This window comes from Neopsephotus bourkii, unplaced genomic scaffold (genome assembly GCF_033783945.1).
Source record: "Neopsephotus bourkii isolate Nb327-2 ecotype Australia unplaced genomic scaffold, CSIRO-AGI_Nbou_v1 NB_30, whole genome shotgun sequence".
NCBI classification, from domain to species: Eukaryota; Metazoa; Chordata; class Aves; order Psittaciformes; family Psittacidae; genus Neopsephotus; species Neopsephotus bourkii.
In genome coordinates, this window is record NW_026900547.1 from 1,282,104 (window position 1) to 1,300,100 (window position 17,997).

General features: G+C 41.5%; 1 protein-coding gene across 2 annotated transcripts; it reads left to right on the plus strand.

Moving 5' to 3' along the window:
• The first annotated feature begins 556 nt into the window (after positions 1–556).
• Positions 557–17,204, plus strand: ISOC1 (isochorismatase domain containing 1). 2 transcript variants are annotated; one of them, XM_061378548.1, is made up of 5 exons: positions 557–944; positions 10,231–10,350; positions 10,523–10,726; positions 11,102–11,218; positions 15,359–15,684. In XM_061378548.1, exons 1-5 carry the CDS (start codon positions 642–644, stop codon positions 15,533–15,535), a joined length of 921 nt encoding a protein of 306 aa, XP_061234532.1. In that variant the 5' UTR covers positions 557–641; the 3' UTR covers positions 15,536–15,684. The 2 variants fall into 2 exon arrangements, with proteins under 2 accessions (XP_061234532.1, XP_061234612.1); XM_061378628.1 differs by lacking the exon at positions 15,359–15,684 and adding an exon at positions 15,749–17,204 and having other exon boundaries at positions 561–944.
• The last annotated feature ends 793 nt before the right edge of the window (positions 17,205–17,997 follow it).

Genomic DNA, 17,997 nt, shown 5'->3' on the forward strand with positions numbered 1-17,997 from the left:
TGTTCCCTATCTAGATCTAAGGTCGGACTAGCTCACGCTTGAAAGAAACCGGGCACCTCTCAAGCTGCATCAACAGGTTCCTCCCCAGCTCCCGCGGTGCGCGGCCGCACCCGTCCCCACTGCCCACCCTGCCTGCCAGCCAGCCCGCCGCCGCGCCCTCCCGACGGGGCACCAAGGCTCCCAGCCCCCCCCACCCCAGTCGCTCAGCCCTGCGGCGTTTGGGCGCGCCCCAGCCCGCCGGCCGCGCCGAGCCCATGAGGGGGCCGTCCCCGGCGGGAGAAGACAGAGCCCACCGCCTCCTGCGCTCCTCTGCAGGACCCGGGCTGGGCCCGCAGCGTGACCGGGCTCTGCGCCTCCCGCCGCCCGCCTGAGAGGTGGGCACCCACCGTCCACGGAAGAGCAGCGGCGTCGGGAGAGAGGGTGCCCGCCCGACTGGGGCGCCCCAGAGGCGACCCCAGACCCGAGGACTTGCGGGGCCGCTCCAGGCCCCATGGCGAGGAGGAGGAGGAGCAGGAGCAGCTGCAGCCGGGATTGGGGGCCGCCGGCACCGCCCGCGCGGCCGGGAGGAGGAGGCGGCGGGAGGAGGAGCGGCGGAGCGGGCCGCAGCGAGTTGGCGGAGCTGAGTGCGGCTGCCCCTGAAGATGGCGGCGGCGGCGGAGCCAGTCGGTCCTCCGGCTGGTGGGGGCTGCTCGGCGGCGGCCGGCGGCTCAGTGCCCGTTCTCTTCTGCTTCTCCGTCTTCGCGCGGCCCTCTACCGTGCCGCACGGCGCCGGCTATGAGCTGCTGATCCAGAAGTTCCTCAGCCTCTACGGGGACCAGATAGACATGCACCGCAAGTTCGTGGTGCAGCTATTCGCCGAGGAGTGGAGCCAGTACGTAGACCTGCCCAAGGGCTTCCTGGTCAACGAGCGCTGCAAGGTGCGCCTGGTGCCGCTGCAGATACAGGTGAGACCGGCCGCCACAGGTGTGAGGAGTGGCCCCGTCCCGCCGCAGGCTGCGGCTGCCCGGCCCCCACCCTGTCTTCCGGGGACCGAGCGGGGCGGCGGCAGCCGGGGGAGCCCACCCGAAGCGCGCTGGAGCCGCGGACACAGCCCCACAAGCCGCGCTGGCTTATTTGTGCTCGGAAACTTTAGTTTTACTACGGGGGGAAGGCAGGTGCACTCCGCACAGCACGCATGTGGTAGCCGGGCTTTGCCTTCAGCGAGTGAGAACTTACGCGACCCGCATGAATGGGAAAGTAGCTTAGTGGCAGAAGTTAACGAATACTCCTTTAAAACAGGCGCCTGGTGCTGCTGGTTTTAACCGGAGGTAATGCTGACTAGGTGGAAGCTTGGCGGGTGCCGGTGAAGAGGGCTCTGCTAGGGCTCGGTCTTGCGCCTTAGTGGCTAGGATTTCTCTATAGTTTCTTGCCCCAGAGAATTCTTTTATGTTTTACAGGTCCATAACTTGATAGTTTTCCGGCCATAAACCAGGAAACCAGACTGCCAGGCAGATACAGTATGTGTGTTTCATGCTATGATATCTTCATGCACACTGAAGATTTGTGCCAGTTGTGCTGTAGTAGTTGCACTGGAAGAAAAATATCTTTTCCTTCCTCCAGCATCAAGGAAGTCAACTTAAAAAAATAATAAAAAGAAAATCCACGTACTTACTGTTTTAATGTAGAACATTCTTCTCAATTTATAATTAAGAAGTCTTAGTTTGTTGAGCCAACATTACTAAGTTGAAAAAGTGATGTCATAAAAATTGAAACATAGCTGGCATTCTCTTTATGTTTTCAAAAACGGTTTAATTCATGCTGTTTGTAGATCTTGATCAATTGTAGTGTCTTGAACCTGTAAACTTGCAGGGTGTCCTGTTTGCTTAAACTGTACATCAAGGATGCCATAGGAGTGTTTTGTTCTTTCCTTAGTCCTGTGTATGGGAAGAGTGGCTGAGAACACCAAACTAGTTTAATAACTTGTCATTTGTTATTAATGTCATCATTCGTCATTCATAATACTCAGTTTGAAACCTTTCTGCTTTGTGTTTTGGAAGCAGAATGGATGGGGGCCCAGCCAGAGACTGGAAAGGGCAATCCCTCCAACCTGCAGTGAGAATTGTTATGGGGGCATACCTTGCTTAATTCCAGCAAGGATTTTAAAAACAAAGTGTGTATAACAATGGTGCAGGTCAGAATTTTGTGTGTGCAGACCAGTGCTCTGTAAAGACTCTCGCAGATGGCTTGTGCACTAAAATTGTAAATGCAACCCGAGCATTCGTAGCAGGACGTGGATCTGTGTGTAAAAGGTCACTGTTGAGACATAGAAGGATTTGTCATTCCCAGGGTGCAGATGCACTATGCAGCTTAAACTGACTACAGGGATTCAAGATGAACCAGTACTTAATGCATGAATTGCTTAATAGATTATCTCCTTTTGCCAATACTGTTAACATTCTAAACAATAGCAACTGTTGATATGAAAAGGTTGGTACTTGTATATTATTTTAGTTGCTTCCTTGATGTGCTTCAGCAGCTGAGAATGAGCTGGAGACATCACAATGATGTCAGTGAGCTTGCCTTAAGCCACCGGCAGGTGCTCAGAGATCACTCGTTTGGGGAACATTTGGTCTGATGCAGTCATAGCTGCGCTTTTTAAGACCTTCAGGATTTACTGATGGGAAGGTTATACTCACTTTCTGTACCTTGATTCATGCACTTGCCATTCTCATGTGCCTTCTCTGTCCTCCCCCCGCCTCGATGTTTTATCTACAGTTAACACAGGTTTGTCATCTGCATGTGTCATAGTCAGTCGAAACACGCTTTTTAACATGTCTTTCTAAGGGGACAACCTTTGCTTGCTGATATAATTAGACTTTCATATTTAGAAAGATGTATTTAGTTTAAAACTAAGATTCACAGATAGTAGAATCCGTATCCCTAGACCGTAATTTCAGTAGTTTTATGTGCGTGCTTTATAAAATACAAGTATGCGTTTAGCTAGGGATGGCATTTTAACTCCTAGGGCACTAGTGCCCTGAGCTCTGGAACGATATCCTCCTGTTTTGATTCCTGTGCAGACCTGTTACAGAAGGATGCTTTTTGTTTGCAGTAGCTAAAGAAATGTCAGCATTAAATGGTGTTTGATGGGGCTGTTTCAATTTCCTGTCCCTGCAGTTGAGGAGGCCAGTAATTTCACAGGAAATCCCCCTATACTGCCCTTGGAAAGCCAAGCCACTCCATGCAGCTCAATTCAAAGCTCAGTCTGTACAGGGCATTTTCTCTCCAGTCATACTTGTGCCTTTGTACTGTGCTCATACACGTACATTTGTTTGGTTTAACTGTCATGGTGCAAAACAGCTGAAGTTTCAATGGCCATCCAGTGTTAGGGTGGTGGGATGTAGTAAACACTGACGTTCAGCTTGGCTGATGCCCTTGAAACTCTTCAACCACAGGCTTGCAGTGAGGAGGACTTCCCCTTCGGCCTCTTCCTACTTGCAACCTGAGTACTAGCAAAAAGGGGGCCATCTGCTTTTCTGGGATGGAAATTTTAACAGAGTAATACAGTCAGGGCAGGGGAATTCAAGACTACTGTAACCTCTTCTAACTATAAATGCAAGTAAATTGTGCTACTAAAACTATTATGTTTTGCCATAACTGTTGTAGCTTTGTTTGGAGGAGGGAAGCATTAAGAAAAAACACTTCAGTGTCAAAAGTCAGGACAGCTATGCTCCTTTCAGCCATGTAATAGAGGAGGTCAGGCAGCATTTGAATATATGCCCGAGAGAGCCTTTTTCACAGTTGCTTTCATAACTTCAAGGTGACTTAGGCAGTATTTGTGCCCTGCATTTACAAACTTGTAACCTTAAGACGTTAGAGCTAAAAGGGTGAAGTTACTATTAATATAATTGGAAAAAGCATTTGTAGTTCAGGTTGTTTTTTTTAAAAAGACATGTTGATGTTTCAGGCATATGTTTCTTGCAGAAAGCTGCTTGCAGAGTGACACTAAATTGTTGCTGAAAGAGAAGGCAAATAAAATAGAAGTACTTGTATACAGATTTACAGTCTTTTTACACATATCTAATATTGCTATATTAAGATGTTTTGGAAACAGAAATAACATTAACTCAGGAGCCTAAGTCCGTTTTCTGAAGACCAGGAAAAGCAGAAGCATAAATTGCAGGATATGAGTTGGTCAAGGGAGGTGTTTGCTTTTTTTTCCTTCTCCGCAAAGGTAGACTGTTCGGAGAGGTTTCTTCACATCCAGACTCCTGGTCTGTGTATCTTCCCTCTGTAGATAGCATTCTGATAATTTTGGATTTTGATGAAGAATTTTGCGCTCTCTTAATTATGTTAACATCATGTGCTTAACTAAATCTGCCCTTTTAAAATGATGAATTGCATACAAAAGAGTGTGCTTCAGCTTAGCACAGAATAAATGTTTGTGCTCCTAAGTTGAAATACTTGTAACCTATTTTTCCCTTCAGATACATTAAACTGAATTTCTTCAGGTTTTTTTTCCCTTTGAAAGATAAGAAACAAAGTCAAACTGAATCTTACAGATTTCCTTTTAGAAATAAAGAAGCAGCAGCAATTGGTAGTCAGTTGCTTTTTGTTGTTGCCATCCTTAAAGTACCAAGACTGCAAGGTCCTCCTCTCTGCCTTTTTTTGTGGGTAACCTTGGCAAGAAATTTATGATGTGACTAGTGATGTCACCTAGGATTATTTCTCTCCTTCCATTTACTTGCTCATTACAGATACTGAAAAAAAAATTGCATTTTGTATGTTGAATGCTTCCTGAAGTTTGCACAGAGAAATTGCTGATAAAGAGCCAGTGTATGTGAATATTTTTGTAAAGCTGATTCTATAATTACAGTACTTCATCACAGTCACATTTGTATGATTAAGAATAATCAGCAGAGATGCAATAAATGTGAAGAAACACCTGTCCTTTCCCACCTAGGCCTTTTCTAGAGTAGGATTTAAAGCTGAATGTAGATTGTGACAGCTATCTTTAAAATCCTGGTCCAGACAATGTCCTAGAGATTACTTCTCTATCTGGGTGGAAGAGCTGCGTCAGGTTACATGTCTGTCTGACATACCTATTCTGGTTGTGCTGTGGATAACTTTTGGCTGGAGGGGAGAAAGTCCTGGTGACTGAGAGAGGTGAAGCTAAACAAATGGAAAAAATTGCTGTGTGTGTGAACTTCCAGTGATTTGGTGTTGGTGTTTTGTTGTTGTTTTTTTTGTGGTTTTGGTGTTTTTTTGTTGTTGTTGTTTTGTTGTTTTTGTTTGTTTGTTTTGTTTTCTGTTTGTTTTGGGGTTTTTTTTTTAGATTTTGTGTGTTTGTCTTTTAAATTTAGGTTGTTTAATGGTATCATGGCTGAATAGATGTTACATGTGGGGTGGATTTGCTTTTGTTTAGGAAATACATAGTTGACCCACAGGTAGCTGCAGTGGCTCACCAGCATTGCCCAGCCTGCCTCTCGGGGTGAAGGTAAATGGGTGCTGGCATGCCATTCGGGTTTGCTGTCTGGGTGTAGTTTTGCCCCCACCCCAGCTCACTGGTACGGTGCAGTGCTGGAGCTGTGCAGGCAGCCATGGTTTTCACTGTCAAGGGATATGTGAGGTGAAGGTGCCCCGTATTCCTGGCACAGTGAAGCTGGGAAAGAGGTAGATGGCTTTGAGAGCAAGTGAGTGGTAGGATTTATGTGGTACATTGAAGAACCAGTGAAAGGAAACTTTCCTTTATACATAGCAGATACTTCTGTGAATTTATTTATGGCCTGCATTACCTACTGTTTATGAAACTTCATTTCAAACTGCGTTCTGCAGCACTCTCATCCTTTACACATCTGCCTTTCTAAGTAACACCAGCAAGTGATGACTTATTATTTTTTTTTTTTTTTTTTTTAGTTTTGCCATCTATTTCTTCTGATTTCTTTGTATTCTGCCACAAGTTGCATGGCATGTTTTGATTCAGACTGCAAGTTAATCAGAAACAAATACGAAATTCAACATAGGTATTATTGGTGTTAGATTTTTGTCAGAATTTTTTTTATAGTTGACTCAACTTCATTTTAGAGGGCTGGTTATATTAAACTGAAGGCATAAATTAAATCATGTGAAGCCAACTTGACAATAGAGGAAAGCGGATATAAACCTTTTGTTCCAGCTCCCTGTGATGTTTTGACATAAACACATGGGATTATAGATTCAGTGGAAGTCTGTGTTGAGGATGCTCCCTGGCTAGAAAGGCAGTAATTTTATCTCTGTACTTCACTGTCAAATGAGAATAATACTGAATTTGGCTCTAAGATCTGTTCCAAATCCACTGTCTGTTAATATTCCACCACCTATTTCATTGCCCAAACTTAGGGCAAATACTGTTTTTGCAGAAGGTGCTGAACTGGGAGGAGCTTCAAGCATCTGGGAGAGCAGAATTCAGGCTTTTCATGACAAGTTGGAGAAAAACGTGAAATAAGATGCTGTTCAAAATGGAAGCAACAAAGGTAGAAGCACTTCTTGTGCTAAGGTAGACATAATCAACTATGCAAATAAAAGATGAGGGAGAGTTCACAGGATGATTTTGAGGATCAGAGTCGAAGTATCATCAATTATGAAAAGAGCAAATAGCATACTGGAAAGTACAAATTGAACAGGGCCTGCAGGGGCTGGGAGCTGACCTGAGTCTGCTAGTGCTGAGAAATGTTACGAGCAGAGAAATACTGCAGAGAAATACACTCAATACCCAAGTATTGGGTGCCTTGCTGTAGCCTGCTATTTTTAAAGCAAAACTGGAAGGACAATGAAAATGAGTTGTAGGAGGGAAGGCTCAAAATACTGATTTGTTTTAAAATAAGGAAGGGGAAGGACTAAAGGGAGACTGGATCTTGAGTCTTGAGATATGGTAATAAGTGTTTATGCACGGTTATGCACATGAAAGAGAATGGTGATGCTTTTGCATTTCAAATCCAGCATGGACAGAACTGGAAATAATGCTTCTAAGTGGCAACAAAATGGCGTATGTGTGTGTGTGTGTGTATATATATATATATGATACATACATCTGTACTGTGTGGGTAAGAAAACACTTCAGGGTAAAGGTAGCAGAGCTGTAGGGTGGATTGTATAAGAGCTCTGTGTGTTGTGTATTGCGTATGGGTGAGATCAGGAAGGTATCTGTGAAGAATATTAGTGTTTGGTTGATCCTTCTGTAGAGGCAGACTGTGCAGCTTCTTGAAGGCTTTCTGGTCTATATTCCTTCTTGTTCCATTGCTAAGGATGGTAGTGCCTTGACACAAGTAGATGTGCACTAAGGCAGTAAACTAATTCTACATAGATTATAGTGATGGTCTACAGTAGTTCAAAATGATTTCTAAGAAAAAAAAAGTGGTGAAATGATTTCTAAAAGGAAGTAATGGTCTTTGCCTGTTATACAAAGGCTAAGACGACACGTTTTCTGAGTAGGAGGCATGCTTACAAATATCGTCTATTCCAATTACTCTATTTTTGCTTCTGAGCTGTAGGAAAGTTAAATGTCATGATTGACTGATGGTATTAAGTGCTAGAGTTAGAATGGGTCACTGAATGCTCACTGTGATGTTGAATTACATGTTAATACTTCCCACCAACTGGCTTTTGCATTGTTCAAACACATAGATGGATGATGTTCAAGTACAAGGCAGTTATTCAGTATTTTGTTTTCAAGCATTCTTGATCCCAGACCTTATTTACTACATGGTATAGAATCACAGAAGTGTTGTTTGGGAGAGCTATCTTGAGACTGCCTTCTCTAACTCCTATGCAAAGCCAGTTCTTCATCAAATCAGTTGTCATTTTGCTGAATGCTGAAAATGTCTGAGGATGGAGATCCTGCCACTTGTGGTAGCCTATTTTAGTGCAGCTGTGGCTTTGTATTGACAAAGATTTCCCCTGATATCTGTTGTCATGCTCTTCTGTTTTCCTGTGGCACCAGTGGGTCCAGTGTTAGACTACCTGCTTTACAGTCCTTACTGCAGTTGCCTTCGTAATTGCTTGTACTAACAGCATTGTGTTTTTGCCCACTGCGGTTAAGAGCGTTTTTTGTTTCAGCAGTAGTAGTGTACCAAATGTGAGAGGTGTGGGAATTTACAATTTATAGTGTGCAAGTAACTTTCACAACAGTTTGAACAGGCCATTAGTATAGTTTTTTAGTCTTGGAAATTGAGATCAAGATTGTTTTACTTGGCACACATGTAGTGAAGCGATGAAAGACTTGGGACTAATATTTAAGGATTCCACATTCCCTTGTGGTGAGCTGACCTTGGCTAACTACCAGGTGTCTACTAAGCTGCTTTATCACTCCCCTCCTTCCCCAACAGGAGAGGGGGAGAAAATATGACAATAAGCTTGTGGGTCAAGATAGGGACAGGGAGATCACTTACCAGTTACTGTTATAGGCAAAACAGACTCAACTTGGGTTAATTAATTAACCAACCAATAATAGAATAGGAAAATGGGAAATAAAACACCTTCCACCTACCCCTCCCTTCTTCCCAGGCTCAGCTCCACTTCTGGCTTTTCTACCTTGTCCCTGCAAGCAGCACAAAGGGATGAGGAATGGGGTTGCAGTCAGTTCTTAACACTCTCTGTCATTCCTGCTCACACTCCTCTCCTGCTCCAGTGTGGCATCTACCATGAGAGGTAGTCCTTCACAAACTTACGTGTGGGTCCCTTCGACGGGGTGCAATACTTCAGGAATAGACTGCTTCAGCGTGGGTCCCATCCATGGATGCAGTCCTTCAGGAGCAGGCTGCTCCAGCATGGGTCCTTTCCATGGATGCAGTCCTTCAGGAACAGACTGCTCCCACGTGAATCCCCATGGGATCACAAGTCCTGCCAGAAGATCTGCCTGAGGTACTCTTCATTGGGGCCACAGGTCTGCAGCCTCCTGTGGGCACATCCCCATGCCCTGTGATGGATGTGGAGGATCTGTGTGGAGATGTCCAAGAGGAGAGGGGAATCTCTGTTCTGGTGGCTGGAGCACTTCCTTCCTCTACTTTCACATTGACAATGGTGTCTGCAGAGTTGTTTCATATATTCTCACTCCTGTCTCCTAGCTGCTGCTGCTGCAGTGTTGAGTACTTTTCCCCTTTCTTAAGTACATTATCATGGAGGTGCCACCAGCATTGCTTATGGGCTTGGCCTTGGCCAGTGGTGAGTCCTTCTTGAACCTGGCTGGTATTTGCTTTGTCCAGCATGTGGCAGTTTTTAGCATCTTCTCACAATACCCACCCCTGCAGTCCTTCCTTACTACCAAAACCTTGCCATGTAAACCAGATACATCCTTGCTCTTCCAAAATACACTATTGTACAGTTTTTGTAATTTTTAGTTGAAAACCTCACAGCGCTGGCTTGCAGAAAATTGAGTGTTTATAGTTAATGGCTACTTCCCAGAAGCAGTTTGTTCAATTTATCAGCTTGCTAAGAAGCTTCTGAATGGATATAAGTTCTCTTGAGTTCCGTTACAACTAAATGATAGTATGTGGTTGCTTTCTTTCCTTGTAGCCTCCAACTGAAGCCTTATCCTTCGCTTCAGCAAGTAGTACAAGTAATTTTACACAAATACAAAGCATTGTTCAAGATGGAAGAGAATGCAATATTTGACTATTTATTTATTTTTTTGGTCATACTACTGACAAGTTTCTCTGCCATTGGACTTCCATCAGGCTTGCACTAAAAGATGTTATAGACAAAATAAACTGACTACATAATGAATATGCTGAAAATACATGAACACATGGTATTCAAAGCAAGTAGAAGTCTGAATTCTTTTAACTTTAATTTATCCTGATTTTATGTCAGTTCCAAGAGTTGTGGATTTAAAAATGAATTTGAGGAGTGTCATTTTGTTGTTGGTACCTTTTTTTAAAAAAAAAAATAAAATTATTTTTACAGTGCTTTAGGCAGTATGCTCTTCCATTCAGAGTTCAGAAGTTTCCATGTACATTTACATTAACTTGTGTCTCCCACCTAATTAAATTTTGATTTCCTATAGATGTCTGTACCATACTGCTCAGTATCAGCTGTTCATTTGAATTTGAAAACATACAAAAACTATAATATGCTTGAAAAACCTTCCTTCTATTTTGACTTAAAGTAACATAAATCTGTTATCTGGCAGAGGTCTTGCAGACTTTTCTTATTCTGTTGCTTTTCTGAAAGGCTCTTCACTCCCATGGAAAGCATTATCTTTATTTTGTTTTTCAGATGACAACTTTGGGCAACTTGACACCTTCAAGCACTGTGTTTTTCTGCTGTGATATGCAAGAGCGATTCCGGCCTGCCATCAAGTACTTTGGTGATATCATCAGCGTGGGCCAACGACTGGTATGGTGTTTGCTTTATTTCTTGTAGTGACTTTCGATCGCACGTGCAAATTCATTATATTATACACAGCCAGTTTACTAGTTATTCAGCTTTAGATAATAACAGTGCTTTTGCTGTGGTCATTCTTTAATAATTTAATTTCTTATATACTTTCCTCCCTGTCCCCTTGCAGCTCCAAGGTGCACGGCTCTTAGGAATTCCAGTTATTGTAACAGAACAGTATCCCAAAGGTCTTGGCAGCACTGTGCAAGAAATTGATTTAACAGGAGCTAAACTTGTACTTCCTAAAACAAAATTTTCAATGGTGTTGCCAGAAGTTGAAGCAGCTTTAGCAGAGATCCCTGGAGTCCGCAGCGTTGTCCTGTTTGGAGTAGAAGTATGTGCCTTGCCATTCTTGTACTGTTTTATGGTAATGTGTGTTGGCCCACAGTAGCGTTTAGCATTGCTTTCTGTTATTAAAAAAAAAAAAAAAAAAAAGTCAACTTATATTGCTTAGAGCTCAGATGTACTATACAGATTAAATTATTACTGTTATACGGGCTTGATATTATCTCATAATAAACTTTGAAATGTGATACTTTACAGGCTCTTATCTCAAGCTTCTTTGGCGTTTAAACCCCAGATTGAGTTCTTCAGTAATGTCAGGGGCAAAAAGATGCATGTTTGAAGTCTAATTTTGGCATTGTGCTGCATATGTTTTATAATAATGATTTTTTTTATGGATTTTTTGCATTTGATATCTCCTCTGTAGACTCATGTCTGCATCCAGCAAACAGCACTGGAATTAGTCGGCAGAGGTCTGGAAGTTCATATTGTAGCTGATGCCACCTCGTCAAGAAGTATGATGGACAGAATGTTTGCTCTTGAGGTAAGTTTCTCAATAAAGGCTTTGTCCACCTTGGGTCTGTATGTTAATTTACCTCCTTATTGGAAGCTAACCTAACAAGGAATTTTTAAGGCCAGTAAGCAGTGGGCAAATGTAGACTGGGAAAGAGGTGCATGCTCTGATTCTCAGAGTGATTTCAGGAAGTAGAAGTATTACTGCCTTATTTTTCATCCAAAATTATGGTTAAATATGTGGAACCCAGTTTGGGACACTTGGATTTCCAATATGGTTGTTTTGTGCAATCTAGGTTACTCTGTATAGCCATTAATTTAGGACATTTTCTCACAGAGTGTTAACTGTACAGCAGAGTAGGAGTGTTGCAGAGCTTTTGGTTTTGTTATTGCAAACGGTATTCTGCTCTTAAAATTCCTTGAAATGCTATGGAACATAGTAAGTGATCCTGTTCGAGCTCCTTCTTGTATGTCTGTCCCTTTCTCTGCTCTTCCTCATCAGTGCAAATTAAAGCTTAATCTCAAGACTGATTATGGTACAGACTTTCCCCCCTCCTTCTAAGAGCTCATCTAAATGTTGAGAAAAGCGGAGATAAATGTTAACAAGAAGATTTAAAAGCACATACAACTATGTGGTAGCAAATTCATGCAAATGATTTTTTGATTGTGTACTTGCCTACAGGCATCACTGTTGGAAATCAGAACCTGATATATACATTAAGTATTGCAGTTTTTGCCTTGGGCCTCAACACTTATTTGGAAATTGAAGCTAATACGTACAGCATTTGATGCTCTTCTTTTTTTTTTTTTTTTTTTTTATAGATAATGGAGGAGACTTTTGATTCCTTGTGTTTCTCATGAGTGAGAGAATTAAAGGCTAAATCACCAGCATATAGCATTTGATGAAACCCATGACTGATTAAATAGAAGCTTAATGTTGTCCATCACATAAAGCATAGTGACACACACAGAGTGCAGGAATGACTGAAATCATGGACACCTCAAGTCAGTGTCTTGCAGGAGCAGCAATAGACAAAAAATATAAAAAAATGAAATCTGTTTGCCTTATTGTACATTTATTTGTACATTTGATTATCGTATTGTGTCTGCAAGTGTAGAAGTTGGCTCAGTGTAATAGAGGTTAAAGCAGTGACTAGCCAGCTGTTTTTTCTTTCTAGTCAGAAAGGTATGCATAATCTTAAAAGTGTAGTTGATTGCAAAAGCTGTAATCCAGGCAAATTGGTCAATTTTAAGCAACATTTTAGCATGTCTTTCTAATTTTATTTTTTTTTTCACCAAACACAAAATGGTTTACTGTGGTTCCTCAATAGTCAGCATTAAATTACAAGTTGTGGAACAGTTGCTGGTTTCTTGTTGATGACCCAGCCAGTTTTATGGCAGTATCTTCTCCTTTTACTCTGTGGGTGTGTGTGCCAACATTGTATCCCTTTTGTGCGGTAAACCCTTAAAAATGCTACAGGGGGCTCTGGGCTAGAGTGGGTAAGAGGTGAGCATGCTTGTGAGCAGGAGACCAGGAGAAAACGGCACATGTACTAGGCAGGTCAGTAATCCTGATGGGCTATGGCAGTAGGTTTCTTAAGAAGCTGGTAAAATACCAGAACATTGGGTAATCCTGCTTTAGTCACACCATACAGCTGACAGGTCTAATCATGTTTTTGTTGAGTGCTGTTCACCCTTGCTCCATACCTGGTAGGCTGAGGTGAGGTTTGGATCCAAGGTCCCTAGATCTTTCTCCCTACCTCTCTGGGAAAAGGGTGTGATACTTAACTTATCTCAGTGAAACTGCCCTTCTCTATTCACAGTGACCTTTCAAGAGTGATAAAGAGCAACCTTGCAGTGATAATGAGCACCTTCCTCAGCAACCTCAAATAAATCTTACCTAGTTCCACCTGCCCTTTCAATTCTCCACGCTTCCCCTCGCATAGAATGTGTTTAGATGATGCTGGGGCTGAACATATATCAGAACAGATGTGCTAGGAAGTGCAGTTTCAACTGATAGCCAAACTTTCATGTCTGCCTGGGTGACCCTGAAGTATTAGTCTCTGCTTCTGTTGTGCACTTAAAAATGACAGCTGGCAAAAACTTGCAATCAAAAAAAAAGAAAAAAAAACAAAACAAAACCAAAACCCAACCCCAGAAACCAGAAAACCCCCAAAATTTCCATTGAAATAATTCAACCCAACTGGCCAGGGTTGTGGCTGTTCTTAATCTCTGCCCTATCTGATAAAGATGCCTTGTGTCACTGTCTTGGATAGCACCAGTTTAGTCTGTTCCTGCTGGGTCTTTTCTGTTTTGCATCTCTCCTAGTTGTTCCTGCAGTGTGGATGCAGCACACACACTGCTTTAATTCACATTAAAGACTGAAAAAGAAAACCTTTCCTTTCCTTGGAAGTCATCCACTATACTTAGAACGTGCATCTCTTCATTCCTGCTAATCTCAAAACTATCATCATCATGGCTTGACTTCGTGAACGAAGATTTGGGAAGGGCATTTACCCACGCTTACTACAAGCGCGCTGATGACTAAGAAGGCCAATGTGGGATAGGCAAATCTGGCTACAAAAAGCACAGCAGAAGGTCTCCTTGGGTGGAACAGGTGGGGCGCGATTCTTCCTGTGTTGTCTTTTCTCCTCGAGACTAGTTCTTCGTGAGCTCTCAAAGGAGTCAGCGGCATTATGTATGGTTGTGCCTCCAAGTCTCCCGATTGGAGGCCAAGGTGGACCCCTGATGGTAGTCAATATGGCCAAGGCTAAGGTATTGTTTCAGGGAGTCCTTGTATCTCTTCTTTGGGGCACCTCTCTTGCGGCTACCGGTGGCAAGTTCACCATAAAACACGATCTTGGGGAGGCGGTGATCCTTCATTCTAGAGACGTGCCCTGCCCAGCACAGCTGCAATTTCAGCAATATGGCCTCGATGCTGGTGACCCCTGCCTGTTCGAGGACAGTGACATTAGACACATAGTCAGTCCAATGGATGTTTAGAATTGTACGGAGGCGAAACTATATAACTATAGAAATTATACCTACTCCTAGAGTATAAACTAATGCCAGCCTATTTGACATGTTATGGTATGTTTTGTTTCTAAAGAGAAAATACTGTCTTTTTTTCAGTCAACATTTCTCAGAAGACAAGGTTCTTTAAAAGTCTTTATTTATTTTATTTTCTCTCATCCATACTAGTTAAAATAAAAAACTTGTGTTCCTGGAAGAGTACATCTCAAACATTGACATAATATTTCATAGTGATTTTAATATTTTTTTTGGCTGTGTATGTGTTTTAAACAAATGCATCATTGTACAGAATAGGAGAGCTGGGAAAGCTATCTGCTTTGTCTCAACAAAATATTGCAAGGCTTACTGCCGTTACTGCAAACAAGAAGCCATTGGTGGGTAAATCTAGCCTAGTTATTTTACACTATATAGATTGTAGTTGCATACTCATTACTGGTTCCCTAAAATTAAGAACTTCTCCCATCAATAGTTTTGTAATTGGTCACCTAAACAGTGATCTGCGTCTGCCCTAGAAAGAGCTTCTATTTTCTTCAGTAATTAAAATTGAAACCTCTCTGAAGGCATATGTATCTGTATTTTCTGCTTCTTGCCCTCCTTTGACTATTAAGGACCCCATTAGATTTGGTGCAGCATGCGGCTGAATAGAGGATGACGGAGGGAAAGCTGGCTTCATAAAGAGTTTTACTGCCGATGAATCTGTACAATTGTTGGGAAGCTGATAGGGCCCAGAGGATGATCAGCCTTTACTTAAGATAACTTTGCTATGTAGGCAACAGCCACAGTCTTAGAAGTCCAGAACCTTTGCTGTTAGTCTTGTGGCTTAGGCTACACGGAGGATTGTTCTGTTTAGTTGCACACTTAAAAGATCTGTCAGACCTCTTTCAGTTTTGCTTTCTACACAGTGATGCTTGGGCTTGTGTAGCCCAAGAACTAACTCAGGATTTACTGAGACTGTAATGAGATGCTCATTAAAAGGAGCTGCTGTTGTGCTAGTATGATTTATAAGGTCTGTAGAAGCGCTTTTTGTTCTGTCCTGTGAGGTGATTAGTACTAGTAAGGCTGTGTAGTTCAAGGATGGAAGTACTAGTGCATAACAAGCCCTGAAAGAGAAACTGTTACTGTTGCTTAATGCCTTTAGGTTGGACCTTGCTATTTTCTTTTTCCTCAAGCCTTTCAGATATGTAAGAGGGTGGAAAAGGCTATCCTCTGGACCATGCAAAGGGAAAAGCTTGTTTATGTAACAGAGGTGGGCTTTCTGCATATCAAGTCAGACATGGGGAAAGAATCCAGTCCAAGTAGGAAGCCTTATTTGTAATCCAGGGCAGGCTTTTTCCTCAGTAAAGTCTAAAACCACTCACTTTCCATCCTAGCTTTATAAATGATACTGCTTAGTTATACAGGAATGGAATTGGCAATGTTTTGTTAATAAGAAATGTTTTTAAAAATACCGTCTGTCATCTTTACAAAGTGTATACTTACTTATTGCAAGTATCTCCTGCTACTCTCTTTCTCCTCTTTTCTCTTTCAGCGTCTTGCTCGCACTGGAATTATAGTTACTACTAGTGAAGCTATATTGCTGCAGCTGGTAGCTGATAAAGAACATCCAAAATTCAAAGAAATCCAAAATCTCATTAAGGCAAGTGCCCCTGAGTCAGGGCTCCTTTCCAAAGTTTAAAGAGTCGTGGAGGAAGCAGATCTCATTGTCGTCTGTCGGAAGGAAAGCTGTGAGCACACATGTACACTGTCTTCACCCAAAGTTTGGTAAAAGTGTAACATTAAAAATTTATGTACTCGTGTTTGCAGTAGCAAAATTGTCTGGTTATATGTCTGGCTACCGGTATGTTCTCTTTAGTTACCGCTGTCAGAGTCTTTGGTTACCATAGGACCCTTTCATTGTCAAATTTCTTTATTTATTTAAAAAACCAAAAATTAATAGAGGTGCCTGCTAGTCTAAACTATACACTGATTGTAACAGTTCCAAAAAGTGCATATTTCTGTGACACCTCTTGATTGTGCATTCTGTAAAAGCATTCTGTGGTACTCTGTTTCACCTTTGTATTACTAGAAGATAATTGCATAGTGGATAAATGTGATGTGATACATTTTACTGTTCTATGTAAGTGAAGTATTTTATTATGGCAAAATTTAAAACCAAGTAAGAAAAATGGGCTACATGTGAGCTTTTGTTCTCTAGGATAAAGTTTAAGTTCTTTGCTTTGTAGACAAGACACGTAGATCAGTCAGCAGCTGATGTTTGATTGCTCTAGAGAACTGAAGCCTGCATCATGACTTTCAACTATTCTGAAATGTCTGACCAACCCTGTACTTCAGGTAACTGTATACAAACAGAAAACTGTCGTTTAATGAGTTCTTCATAAACAACTGTTGTAAAGTCCTTCAGAGGCAGCAGAAGATTACCAAAGTGTAAAATAAATAGCAGTGCTGAGGATGTTAAAGAAGAAAAAGCTTTCCAGCTTTGAGCTGAATCTACTACTGTATTTGGAGGTGGGGGTTACCCCCTTTTACTAAGATTGAATTATTCAATTTGGCCAGGCAAGCTCTGAAGAAAACCTTAGCTTCTCCAGGTTGTTGCACTTTTTTTGTGGTCTGTAGTTTTGTGGAGTTTGAATGGAATCTGGCCTAAAAGCATTCTTCAGAAAAATGACGTTTTTAACTTAGTGATATGTATTTTTTACTATCTAGAACCAATAATTTTAACACATGATAGATCAGAAAAGCACTTTCTTCATGTTGCGGTGATTTAGACAATGTTGTATAAAGTTTACTTTGTGACCAAGACTTTTTTTTTTTTTTCTTAAAAGAGCACTAGAAGATGTCATACTGAACAGTGGTGTCTTTGGTAGAAAACCAATTACAGTACACATACTGTTTTGAATTAATTATTTTCCCCACAAGATGGCTGTAAAAGAATTGTTTCCAAGAGATAATCTTTATACGTTCAAAACAAATAAAGTATTAACATTCTCTGTCTCTCCTATGCTTGTGATATTTATTGAAGAGCAAATCCTGAAAGCTGTGCTTGCCGTGGACCTTATTTTGTCTTGTACAGCTGTGGAATTTCTATAGATGTCATGGGGATTTTGTGTAAAGATCAAGGGTGGATAATATGTAGTAATTCTTCTGCATCTAGTTACAGTGTTATTTAGTGCTCCAGAATATGAGGAGTGAATGGTATTCTTCAAATCAGAGGCAGAGAGGTGTACTGAGTTGAAGAACCATTGTTTTGTATCACTGATCTACTTTTTACCTTCTTTTCTGGTATATTAATCACATTTCCTAGCAGTATAAAGTCCACTTATATAAATCAACAGCTGTGCACAAAAAGACTATAAATTTTTTATGAAATAATGATTTTCTTTACCTTTATGTGTTGGTGGTACCTAGAGCCAGTAATCGATAATAGGAAGAAAAATGATGACAGGTTTTAGGTGTTGCTATTGTGTTGTGGGTTTTTTACATGTTTGCTTTTAGATAAATATAAATTTCTTCATTTTTTTGTTACAAAAAAGTTACCATTTTTTGTGCAAACGTAAGTTGGAGGGTAGATGTCATGAGTTGCTTTGTACACAGTCCTTTCCTAACAGGTTTTTACCACAAGGGGAATCATTTGGTAGCAAGAGGGAATCAGAGAAGAATCTGTAAAATACATTGAATGTACTTTTTTTTTTTAAATTATTTTTTATTTTCAATCATCTTTTGCGTCACACTAGGTTTTTGTTAAGGTCCTTAATTCATGTGTTTCTCCATAAGCTTAAA

Coding starts and splice junctions, on each gene's coding strand:
- ISOC1 (XM_061378548.1), top strand. CDS start 642: ATGGCGGCGGCGGCGGAGCCAGTCGGTCCTCCGGCTGGTGGGGGCTGC. Junction 10,351..10,522: donor TCAGCGTGGGCCAACGACTG/GTATGGTGTTTG, acceptor GTCCCCTTGCAG/CTCCAAGGTGCACGGCTCTT. Junction 10,727..11,101: donor TTGTCCTGTTTGGAGTAGAA/GTATGTGCCTTG, acceptor TCTCCTCTGTAG/ACTCATGTCTGCATCCAGCA.